Raw genomic sequence first — 12318 nt, 5'->3', positions numbered from 1 at the left:
CATTATTCTTAATAACTGCAGCAATCAATTTTTGTCTATACAGAAAGAGTTGTGTTGCAAGTTACAACTGAATTAGCAATTGTCATGATTAAAACGGACGGAGAAAACAAGAAGCCAGGCTTTACTGTTTGTCCATTATGTGCACAAGAATTTACATAACAGCTTTAACAGCAGTTCACACCACATAAGTAGGACAACTAATGAAAGAGTTTGTAAATGGCAGTTAGCCTATAAAGGCAAAGGAAATTTAAATAAGCTCTAGAGAAGGATGTAAAGTAGTACATTGATAAAAAAAAAAAAATGAAAAAGGGAACAAAAGGAGAAAAAAAGAAAAGAAAAGAAAACCAAGCACCAACTTTCATTGGTTGATAATAAGTTAATAATTACTATAATATAGGTGAAATTTAAGACCCAAATTAAATTACATTCTGTGTGCACTTAGAGAGTGTATGGTAAACTTGACAAAACTCAGAAGCTATAGTCTGGTTTGAAGATCCTCTGAGCCAATGGCTTTGTTGTTGAGCTATTATCCTTCAATCCCGTGAGTGCCCCATTGTTGTTGTTGTTGTCAAGTGCATCTTCACCACCCTCTTCCTCGACTGCATCGAAAGCTGGATGGTTAAGAATGTTGTAGAGCAACTGTGTCCCTCTAAGCGCGTTTGTCAAAGGCAAATGACCCTCTGGGGTGTCATCACTGAGTTCCCACACAAACTCAGAGGGAAAGGACCTATAGTTGTATTGTTCCATCTCAGTATCAAGCTTCTTCATCCAACGAACCTTGATGAAGAATCTGGTGAAGTCCCTTTTAGCCTTTTCAAATATTCTCTTTTGAACGCTGTAGCCAAACCTGTTTTCGCTATGCTCCCTCCACAGTTCATCAATGGTTTTGAGGTCAGTTTCTGAGATGAATTGGACCTCCGAGAAGAACACATAGCCACGCTTCTGAGCAGGTTCGCCGGCAAGGACGATGAGAAGGCGGCGAGTCTCTTCATCCGCTTGCTGGAAGTTTTTTGCTGAGAGAAGCTGACGGAGGTGTTCAAAGGAGATTGTTTGAGAAGTTGATGGGGTGGAAGAAGTTGTTTGGGAAAGAGAGAAGGTAACAGAGGAGTTGTTGGAAGAAGAATGAGAATTTGAAGGAGTTAAGAAAGAGTAGTGAGATAGGGTGATGTTGGTGTTGATGGTTGTGGGTTTGAGGAAGAGTGAGGTAGAATGTGTTGGTGGAGAGGTCTCAGAAGAAGGGTGGTGGCGTTTGATGAGAGAATGGTGGTGTTGTTGAATTGAATGGAGAGAATTTGTTGCCATTTAGTTCAGAGACTACAATCTTGTTAATTTAGTACGTCTAAAGGATGAGAAGTGATGAAAGAGTAAAAGAAGAATGAATGAGAGAAGGAAGATTTTGAAGCTTTGATATGGGGCAGTGTGTGAGATGTTGGTAGAATGCTTGGTAGTAGGAGATAAGGAATATGTGGGGGTGGGGAGAGACTCTCAAGTGCTCATCAAAAGTAATATAATACGAGTTTGTGATTGGCTGGATTTGGGTGAGGCTAGATCACCCCCCCTTTGCCCCCACCTCTCTCTCCCTCCCTCTCTCCACAATTAATTTTTTTTTTAATAAACAACATGTATCTTCTTTCACGTCGATGATACTTGGAAGGATCGAACACATGTTCTCACTCTCACATGTTCTGGGATGGATGATCTCCTGGAAAGTTTTTCCGAGAAGTGTGCGGGTGACCTCCTGAGAAGTTTTCTTGAAAAGTGTGCGAGTGAGAAAAAAGCACACTGAGTAGTCTCGTGTTAGTATGTGGGGATAATCATTGATTCTTGAAGCGGCCGAACGTTATAAGTGGTATCAAGACCTCTATTCCAGTACGGTGTGGTTCGAGGACGAACCAGGCAGAAGCTGGTGGACATGTAACATTTCGAACGCTGACGAGAGGACGAATCAGGTGGAAGCTCTCATATACCATCTGAGCCACTCTACCACCATTTAGTAGGACAATTAATTTCTTTCACCATGAAATATACTTATTTTGTTCTCTTTTCTTAGAAACAAAATAATGTGACGGGATAACCTCCACCCTTCTGTGTTTGTAACTTTAAGTTTCCTATACAACAAGTCAAATGAAAGGCAATGAAAAGGCTAAGTAAATATATAAACTATGAAGAAAAGTATAAACAAATTGTTTTTGGGTTTTATAAGAATTATGTTGTAGGAAAAATGATTGTGTAATGTTATAGAGATTCGTTTTGCGTGCCTTAATTTTTTATTTATTTTTTTGTTTTAAAAAGTGTGGGGCCTACAAAATATTGTGAGTGTAGAAAAGTTTGTTGTGTTATGTTAAAGGATAAAACGAAAACCCATTGTTTTTTTGTTTTGTTTTGGCTCTCCTCCAATCATTCTCATTTAATTTCATGCACAACACTAGTGTTTTGCAATTTTCATGCCCGTCCTATATGAATATAAGATATTGTTGTGTTTTACGAATTAGTCTTTGGGTCCCACTAACACCCATACAATTTCTTGATTAGTATAAGACAAAATAGTTATCCAATTTTTATTCGGATTTAATTTTTTCATGTTATAGGAGATAAAATTATTTTCTATATACATATAAAGTATGTGAGGCTTATTTTCTTTTTCTTCATCTTACGTGGACTCACATCGGCTCCACACACTTTTATTATTTTTTATATATAGGAGATAAAATTATCTTTTATAATATAAGAACCATTAATCCTTTCAGTATTAAATCTACAATATCTAATTTTCTAAATTTTTGATATCATCACTAAACATGGCATACCCCTCTTGTATTGTATGGTACGGTGTGGTCCAATTTGCTGGATTCATCATATTCACTATTGATCAGATCAAGTACAATATGGGCTGGCCAAAGTGTACTGAGTCAAATCACACACGGTTGAAGTGAGAAGGCTTTTGAATAATCTGTCTTCTGGGCTAGTTGATGTTGATGATAAGACTTAGGTTCTCTTTCGGCGCGGTGAGCCTGACTGGGGGTACCTGCAATGACATTCCGACGCTCAAGTCAGTATCAATGTCAGGTTTATGTGTATTCTTACCGAATTAGATGATCATACCTGTGCATGTACCCTCTGCTTATATAATAGTTCTGATGCCGTCTTAAAAATTTCAAAGGCGCGGTGGTCCTTTATTAGTTCCTGAGCTTGCTTCCTTATCTCTGAAGTTATGTTAAAGGGCGGTTACATGCGCGATGGTGGCTTTGCATTATGTTATGCGTGATGTAAGCCATCGCGCCACACTCTGGGCTTTGTGGGTTTGAGCCTTTGTTCTATGTATTTGGACCTCTAATGAGCCTATAATATTTTATCCGGATCAACTATATTCATCATCAACAATACAAGACACCTCATATACACAGGTAAATTGTTGAACTCTTAGCAATCGAATTATACACAACTAGAACTTATTCATAATGTTTTCCCTCAAGAGGAATACACTATTAACACAAATATTTATCTCTAGTAGAATAATCGGTTCTTTATACCAAGATCCTCAAGCTGATAGAAAGAGTAACAATCAATCTCCTTGGTGGTTGTACATTTAGACCTATCACTTTACACTTAAGAACAATGTGTAATTTACATATCTCGGACAAAAAAAAAAAATCTGCGTAGTTTATGGGATGACTAGCAGTGGGTTGTTCTTTATATGTGGGTGTCTTTTGTTGTGACTTGTAACATTACAATGAAGCAAATAAGGTAGTGGCATTTACACGCTCTTATGCACACACCTTTTTTTCACACTTGTTTGATATATTAAGGTTACTTGGTACAGTGGCAGACTCAAGAAATTTTTTTTATGTTTGCACACTCAGGGCGAAGGTTTGGGGGTGCCGCCCACTTTTTTTTTAAAGATCATAATCATGATCCAATTTTTTGCTTCCACTTCAAAAGTAAAGTTTTGGTGAATCAACCAAAGTTTTAAGAAAATAATCAATAATGATAATTAAAAAATAAATAAACACCACAAAAAGACATTTGTAAAATATAGTATAATTGTAGGGGTTAATTGATCAAAAACCCACATTTGTCGATGTCTATTTGATCCAAAGTTGACCAGTTTTGTTTCATAAAAAAACATGAAAAATCCTGGGCTATTTGACCCTTATTAAATAATTAATATCCATTTTGCCCTTTATTCAGAAATATCTATCAATCTGCTCCTCTTTAATCGATTAACTTGAAGATTTAATCGATTAAATGGTCAAAACTGGAAAAAAATGGTTGACTTAAAAATTTAATCGATTAAATCTTCAAGTTAATCGATTAAGTCTCCCTCTTAATTTATTTAATCGATTAAAACTTATATTTAATCGATTAAATATCTCAAATGAGTAATCAGCTCTTATTAAATACAAAACACAATCAACTCCTATTATTAAATACAAAACACAATCACCTCCTATTAAATAAAAAACGTAATCAGCTCCTATTAAATACAAAACACAATCAACTCCTATTAAATACAAAACGCAATCAGCTCCTATTAATTACAAATCGCAATCAACTCCTATTACATTAAATTCAAAATTCAAATAACATCCAATACACGGAAAAATGATTGAAGATTCTGCTAAGTATTATATTAAATTCAAGATGTGCAATCAACTCCTTTTGTTTATGGAGGAGATTTGACCTTTGTGCCTGTTGCGATTTGATAGGAGCTGATTGTGTTTTGTATTTAATAATAAGAGTTGATTGTGTTTTGTATTTAATAAGAGCTGACTGCGTTTTATTAAGAGTTGCCATTTTACGAGTTGGTATCAATGCTTTTACGCTCGTTTGAGATATTTAATCGATTAAATATAAGTTTTAATCGATTAAATAAATTAAGAGAGAGATTTAATCGATTAAATCTTCAAGTTAATCGATTAAAGAGGGGCGGATTGGTAGATAATTCTGAGTAAGGGGCAAAATGGTTATTAATTAATTAATAAGGAGTAAAAGGGTCAAAAAGTCAAAAATCTTGTGTGATTCTCCTCCACTCTTTACCTTTTTTCTTTTAATCTTCTTATTTTTTTTTACTTGACTTGAATCACACACTCTATGTAAAATTTTTTTTCCCTCAACTTTATGTCTGCAAGTGCAGACAATGACAACCACCTAGGTCGGCCATTGCCTTGGTATCACTGTTTTTCACACTTTGATGGTCCTTTGCTATAAAATATTAGTTTATCTCGCATAATAATCATATTGAGTGGAAAGTTAACATAATGTTTTGGCGTGTAATTGGGATATTTGTCTATCCCTTATATAAATGCATGATCATTGATGAAAGTTCTATGATAATATACTCAATGGATTTGAACCCTTTATTGAGCCAAAGGGTATCTTTAGTATTTCCGTCAAACTGAGTAATGAATACTATTCTCATTTAAAATGAAATTAGAGACTATATATTTCCAAAAATACATAAACATAATATTAGAGTTATTTTTTTTCCTCAAGAAATGTATCAACACAAAAATTGTGTTTTATTGGTAAGATGTAAATACCACGGTAGCATATTAAATATTTTCCTATATTTGATGCTCACGTTTAATTGTGCATTGGTAAAAGCCCATCAACAAAGAGCAATTCCAATGGGCAAATGCTACTACGACTCACCTTGGGAAATTCGGTGTGCCCGCTCAGTTTTGGGCCTTACATTGTCTAATGATAATTTCCGTGGTTACATGTAAGCCCAAGATAAGTTTTCTTAGTAAGTATATGATTAACTTTATGAATAAATTTTCTGATATCTAAATTTCATAATACGAAAGAAAATCTAAATTTATATTTTTAATAATAAATTAACTGTCACAACACCAAATTAGCATAGAAACGACGCTTTTTTTTCTCTCTCTCTCTCTCACTAATATACAATAATTTATGCTTATAATTTTTTTTTAAAAAGGTATTTATATTTATAAAATTGTTATTAAAGATAATCAATATTCTATGCAATTAATTAATTATTTTTCATTAAAAATTATAAATGGTGTTAAATATTCTTTTATGATTAGAAGAGAATTTATTCCTAAGATTATTTATACTCTTATCCAATCGTTTGATATGAAATTCCACTGATCCAATTCAAATAAAGTGGGGAATGAATCTTTTATGTATAAATTTTAGGAGAGATTATATTTATTATTATTTTTTTATTATCTCTTACTACTAAATCTTAACCGTTGATTTTTATCAATTTAACGGTTATAATGTATTAGATAACATCAATTAATTAATTATTAACTTTCAATCATTATAACTATTAAATTGATAAAAATTGTAATTAAGATTTGATAATTAAAAATAATAAAAAAGAGAAAGGTTATAGTTATTACTTGTTACTACCAAATTTTAACCGTTAGTTCTTATCAATTAATTAATAAGTGTGACCCAAAATTTTAAATCATATTATTTTATACAGTATAAGTTACATTTTTTTATTTTAACCGTTAATGCTATCGTGGAGTAGAATGGAGTGTAAAGACTAAAGAGTAGTCATGCAGGTGGAATGAAGCGCCAACAAATTGGTCATCGCTGACGTTATATCTCATTTTACCAAACCAAAATATCGCCGCCTCCATCTTTCATTCATTCATTCATTCGTTCAGTTTCATTTTCGAAAACCCTCTTTTTCCCACCCACAGTGCTGATTGCAATTGGATTGAGTTGAGAATGGGGCACAGTTCGAAGAAGAAGAAGAAGCATGGAGGAGGAGGAGGAGGAGGGAGTGGACGTAGGAGTAAAGGAAGAGCACCTTCCACAGATCATGCTTCTCAATTCGGCGTCGATGATAACGAGCAGCTTTCCGAAGAGATTACTGCATTGTAAGCTTTCTTTGCTACTCAATTTCGAATGCATTTTTTTTTCTACTAAAATTGATCATTGTGTTGCTTGTTTCTTTAGATGTGCAATTTTTCAAGAGGACTGCAAGGTTCTTCCTGGATCTCCTCCTCAAGTAGTCATTAAGCTCAGGTTTGTTTCATTTCATAATTCATATGATAAGAGTGCACATACCATACCATATCACTCACCATTTTTATATATCTTGTTGATTGGTTTTCGTTTCTGCTTGAAATTGAGCAGGCCCTACTCAAAGGACATGGGCTATGAAGATGTAGATGTTTCTGCTGCTCTTGTTGTTAGGTGAGTGAGCCTTTACTTGGTTTTTTTTTCCCCTTTCCTTTTTCTAAATGTGTTTGCGATGCCAATTACCATCTCTCTTTCTCTCTCTCTGTGTGTAGGTACTTACCTGGATATCCCTTCAAGTGTCCAAAGTTGCAGGTTACTCCTGAGAATGGCTTATCTGAAACTGATGCTCATCGTCTTTTGTCTCTCCTCCTTGATCAGGTCTAAGCTCATGCCTGTCTCACCTTTGGGAATAAACTCTTGTCTCTTGTTAACTTGTTATGTACTCTTTGTGTGGTAACGTTGCGATCATATTTACGGCAAGGATGAAATTATGGTTATCGTATTTTGATCCTTTTTGTGGCTAAATGTGTATACTTAGGAGCAAATAGAGCAAGCATGTCTTTTGGTGGCAAGGTTGATAGGAAGGGAAACAGTTACCACAAGTGGGGAAATTTATATATAATCTTAAAAACATGATTTGTAGAATTTCTAATGAAAAACTGAGGTAGGATTGAAGATTGAGGTATATGGAATAATGGAACCAGAATGGCTGGATGCTGGATAATAAATTGAGTATACCACCATATGATTTTACTTTGAAATCTGCAGGGTTAGTTTTTGCTTTAATTCCTCAAAATATCATTGTTTCTCTTGCTGGAGAGAGGAATTGAAATGTGAGTTATTCAAGAGGAATTTTCTAGAAATGGTTCGGTTAGTCTTTTTCTGTCTTGTTTTTTTAGTTTGAGTGGATATATTTTTGTGTAATGTTCATGGCTTCTCTTTGACGTTAAGCTCAGATAAATTTTTAATCCTCCTATATTACATAGACGTACGTGGCATTATAAATGAAGTTGCCAAGAAAATGGGTGTAAATGCAGTTAGCTGAATCCATGTGTTGTAATTTAAGTGGGTGTAGAATGTACTATAGCACAACTAACAATTTACCCATTGAGCTCATTGCCATTTGCCTGTTTCAATTAAGGGATTTGCTATTTCTAATATGCAGAGAAGCTGAGAAACCTTCTCTCGTTCTTGATTTTATCCCTCCCTTGTACTTCTTGTATTTTTATTTTTTTTGGGGAAGGAGAGGGGGGGGGGGGGGGGGGGGGGGGGGGGGGGGGGGGGGGGGGGGGGGGGGGGGTTGTGTGTGCCTGTTTTCCTACTTTTGAGTAGTCTTGTTGTCCCCCTATTTGTATTTCCCACTTTTTCTCTCTAATATATATATATATTCTAATAAAAAATTCATTGTTGTGACAGCTGCTATTCTCTCCCTGCATCTGCCTTTACCCTCTTCCCTGGCCTCTATGTTGCTTATTTAGAAGGAGTAAAATGTACTTTACTTATATTTTGTTTTGCATTCTGTTCTTGTTTCAGGCTAATTTAAATGCTAGGGAGGGACGAGTAATGATCTTTAATTTAGTTGAGGCAGCCCAAGAATTTCTGTCTGGAATTGAGCCAATTGCCAAATCAACTGAATCTGTGAGCTTACCATTCCATATTTTCTATTGTTATTCATTCATTTTATTATTATTCACTGAACCTTTTTTATCAAAAACAATATTATAATAGAAAATCAAAATAGGATTTAAGAAGTCAGGGTTGATGTTCTTTAATTTCTGTATTTACTGTGATCATTTCTGATTTTATTCCTGCTAAAAGTTCGACTGGAATTTATTTTATAATTGTTGATATTTTACTCATGCTGTCATATAATTTTTGATCATTTGTTTTTGTTGAGATATATAAAACCATTAAAAAGCCCTCACCCACCAGCTTAAGCTTTTGGGTCGAATTGGTTCTTTACATGGTATCAGAGCCTCGTGTCCCGGGTTCGAACCTCGCCGTCACCCACTTTATTTCTAGTGGAATTTCTTTCTTCGCACAGGTAGGTGGGCCTGTGCATTATCCACCCTTCAAGCCCAGTGGGCTCTTGTGTGAGGGGACGTGTTGAGATATATAAAACCATTAAAAAGCCCTCACCCACCAGCTTAAGCTTTTGGGTCGAATTGGTTCTTTACAGTTTTTAAGAAGTTATTTTGTTGCTTAAACGGACTGTTGTATGTTTTTATCCTCTGTTTGTAGAACATTTTACAGTCAACTATGGAAAGCACTGAAGAATCGTTTCTCAAGGATATGTCATCTTCAAATAAGAATAGAACCTTTGTTTATGGTTTCATAGACCTTTTCAGTGGCTATGGAGAGTCATGGACTTGGGGTTTTGGAATGGATGAAATTTCTGGAAAAAATTCTTCTCTTCCTCCCTCGAAGTTAGATTCCTCAAAACCACGTTTTGAGGCCCGGGAAAAGAAATCTGATAGTAAGGAAAAACCGTTAATAATGGAAGAACTTCCTGCCAAACTAGATACTGTTGGAGAAGTGAGCGAAGACAGTAAAAATAGCTTATTTTTGACTCATTCAAGTAGATCTCTGGTGGATGATTTTGCAGGGAATGACAATGAAGGTGAGAAAGAGGTAATATAAAGGACATGATTTGCTTCTTGTAACTTCTCCATGTTCTGTTTGTTTCTTTGTTTCACTTCAGTCTGTTGTTATCTTTTGTTCCTATATCTTCTATATTAATGTCTCAATTAGGGCAATAGTTTTAATCAGCATTCATTGTTAAAGTCATTATTTCTATTAGGCCAGAATTATGTTGCTAACGGTCAAAATTGATGAGTGTTTCAATTATTTTTGGATTTTTGTTGGTTATGATAAAGGTAATTGATTCTGAAGGGAAAAAGTTGACAATTTGAGTGGATAGTACATACTTGTTAGTTATTATGTAAGATTCATGAAAGGTTTAATACCCAAGATTGTTGAATTTTAATTTGGCACAGGGAGATGTTGAATGCAGATCAGGTTATTTAGAAGTTATCAACTTTTTTGTTGGGTGGATCTGTTAAGTATTTTTGTTTGAAATCATTGTGCAATAACTGAGTTAAAAGCAGAAAATGGTAACTTAAAAGCTGGTAAAAATTTTAACATTATATGTCTGTGTATGTCATACTATGTGAAGATATGCTAAATAACTATTCATCAGTCTTGGAAAGAATAGCCGTACTTGGCTGGTATTTTTTCACTCAGACCTTACCTAGATTATTAGTCTCTTACTGTTCATAAGAGATATCCATATTTTTTCCAACAAACTTACTAAAGATAATTCAAGATGGATATTTATGATGAAATTCCTTGAATTGTTGCAATGTGCCTCCATTCTTAGGATGGATGGCTAATTGTTCATGTTTCATTGATATTTAGAAATTTTGTTGTTCTTTTCTTGGTACCATTGTTATTGGCTTGCATCTGTTTATGTCAACACCTTTATTTTCTATCTATGCACCTGCAGTATTTTATCGTTGATGAGTATACAACAGACGATAATGAAGGTATGTATGAAAGTGAGTCTTCAGAGTCTTTGTCTTCTCATCACCAACCATCTGAAATAGTTGCAAAGGATCTAATAATGGTAAAAATCATTTATCTTATCAGCTTGTCACATGGGAATTCTGCTTAGCATTGATTTGGTTTTTCTTCCTTTTGCATTAGGTTCACATGCTTCGCCTTGTTTGTGCTTCCAAAGGAACACTGGCTGACTCTTTGCCACAAGTAGCAACAGAGTTGTATAATTTAGGGGTATAAAAAAGATTAGGTTCCCAAAAATAAAAATATTATTACTAGAATTTTTAAATATTGTCTGTCCTACAATGATCCTAATCCTTTTGAGTAATATTCCCAGATCTTTTCTGACTCGGCACGTGATATGGCCACTCAACCGCATTCGCTTTTCAACAAAACCTTTGATCATGTTTTCCAGAAACACATGGTTGGCAAACCCATAGGAACATGTATTCTCTTTCTCAACACTAAATTTGTTATTTATTTGTATAACTTATTTATTTGTCTAGGCTTCATCCAAAACATCTCAATTTTGGAAACCTTCTGATCTTGGAGGCTCAACCCACAGTTCTCGATATTTGAATGATTTTGAGGAGCTACAGTCTCTTGGTAAAGGAACTTCGTGGATTTCTGTTTGAGTTATATGTGTGCATATGTATATATGTTATTCTGTGATGTTATACTCTTGATTGCCTGTCCTTTGTGTTTGTTGGAAATGATAACAGTAGTTATTATAGCTTTGGAAACAATAGGAATTTATGAAGCATTGGGAACATTAGGATCTTAGAAAATAGTCCAATTCTTTATTATTCTTCTAAATATAAGTTTATTTACTTTTGCATGTATGTAATTAATAATATGCTGAGTGCAAAATACGAAAGCAATTCACAAAAATCGCTCTTGAAATTTATTCTCAAGTGTGCTATTGGGATTTCAGTAATTGGAAAATATTGGTAAGGCTGTAAGATTAAGAGCATACTTGAATCAGCTTTGTTTTTAGACAGAAATCTTATCAGGATATAGGCGGGTAATATTTTGTCAGCACTTCTCACAGACTACATGTATCGTAATCATTCATCCTATATTGCATCATGTTCCTCACAAAAAGTCTATGGATAGGATCCATTGGGTTGAGGTTGGATAATATGAAGTGCCATTCTAATCAGCGGTATGAAGGGATAAACCTTAATTTTCTATTTTGTTGTATGGCTATTGATGGTGATGAGTCTACTTCTTCAGGTTTTCTAGTAATTTGGACTTGCGATCTTGAAAATAAGGAGTGGAATAATTCCTTCTTGCTTGATTGGTTTTAGAAATTGTGCTTTGAATTGTAAAGGAAAGGTCTGGCAGGCCTAGTTTTGCTAGAAATTAGATTGTCATCCAACTTTTCCTTAAGTGGACCTTTTTGCTCTGAAGACACTAGGGAGTTATTTGAAGGTTTTAAGCTATTCAGAGAAAGTCCCAATTCTCTATTACTTCATTAGTTGCTCATCTTCTGTGTACTGTTCTTTTCTGTGCATGGTCTAAAGTTTTTTGGAGTGTATTTATAAGGAAATAGTACACCTATTTGCTTCAGCGCCCCCCCCCCCCCTTCTTTTTTTTCCCTCTTATGCTAACAGAAACTTTTTATTTATTTATAGTTTATCTGCTTCTTTGGAAATAATGCTTTATTCTTTTTGGCTATTGGATGAAGTATTTCAGTGAGTATATTTCATTTTTATAATCCTTTACTGAAAGGTTTTGCTTGGCATTGGAAAC

General features: G+C 34.6%; 2 protein-coding genes across 4 annotated transcripts in view; one reads left to right on the top strand and one right to left on the bottom strand.

The window, feature by feature from the left end:
* Positions 1-217: 217 nt before the first annotated feature.
* Positions 218-1448, bottom strand: LOC133301860 (tetrapyrrole-binding protein, chloroplastic). The gene has a single exon (XM_061501568.1). It carries the CDS (start codon positions 1300-1302, stop codon positions 469-471), a length of 834 nt encoding a protein of 277 aa, XP_061357552.1. The 5' UTR covers positions 1303-1448; the 3' UTR covers positions 218-468.
* A 5247-nt stretch (positions 1449-6695) lies between these two features.
* LOC133301849 (eIF-2-alpha kinase GCN2) overlaps positions 6696-12318 on the top strand; it is a 33335-nt gene continuing 27712 nt past the window's right edge. For all 3 annotated transcript variants that reach the window (XR_009750257.1, XM_061501552.1, XM_061501553.1), the window contains exons 1-10: positions 6696-6860; positions 6940-7008; positions 7120-7179; positions 7278-7383; positions 8539-8643; positions 9247-9636; positions 10511-10630; positions 10711-10797; positions 10901-10987; positions 11070-11169. Coding sequence is in view for 2 of the 3 variants with exons in the window: in XM_061501552.1 (XP_061357536.1) it covers positions 6709-6860; positions 6940-7008; positions 7120-7179; positions 7278-7383; positions 8539-8643; positions 9247-9636; positions 10511-10630; positions 10711-10797; positions 10901-10987; positions 11070-11169 (1276 nt within the window). In the remaining variant the exon portion in view is untranslated. The remainder of the gene's footprint in view (positions 6861-6939; positions 7009-7119; positions 7180-7277; positions 7384-8538; positions 8644-9246; positions 9637-10510; positions 10631-10710; positions 10798-10900; positions 10988-11069; positions 11170-12318) is intronic.

Source organism: Gastrolobium bilobum, unplaced genomic scaffold, assembly GCF_033153095.1.
Source record: "Gastrolobium bilobum isolate Gb01-03AN ecotype WA unplaced genomic scaffold, APGP_CSIRO_Gbil_v1 utg42558, whole genome shotgun sequence".
NCBI lineage: Eukaryota > Viridiplantae > Streptophyta > Magnoliopsida > Fabales > Fabaceae > Gastrolobium > Gastrolobium bilobum.
Note: the sequence above shows the minus strand (reverse complement) of the source record. Positions and strands in the feature narration are given on the sequence as shown.

Excerpts from the sequence above, each read along its gene's own strand:
- LOC133301860 (XM_061501568.1), bottom strand. The coding sequence starts at position 1,302 with ATGGCAACAAATTCTCTCCATTCAATTCAACAACACCACCATTCTCTC.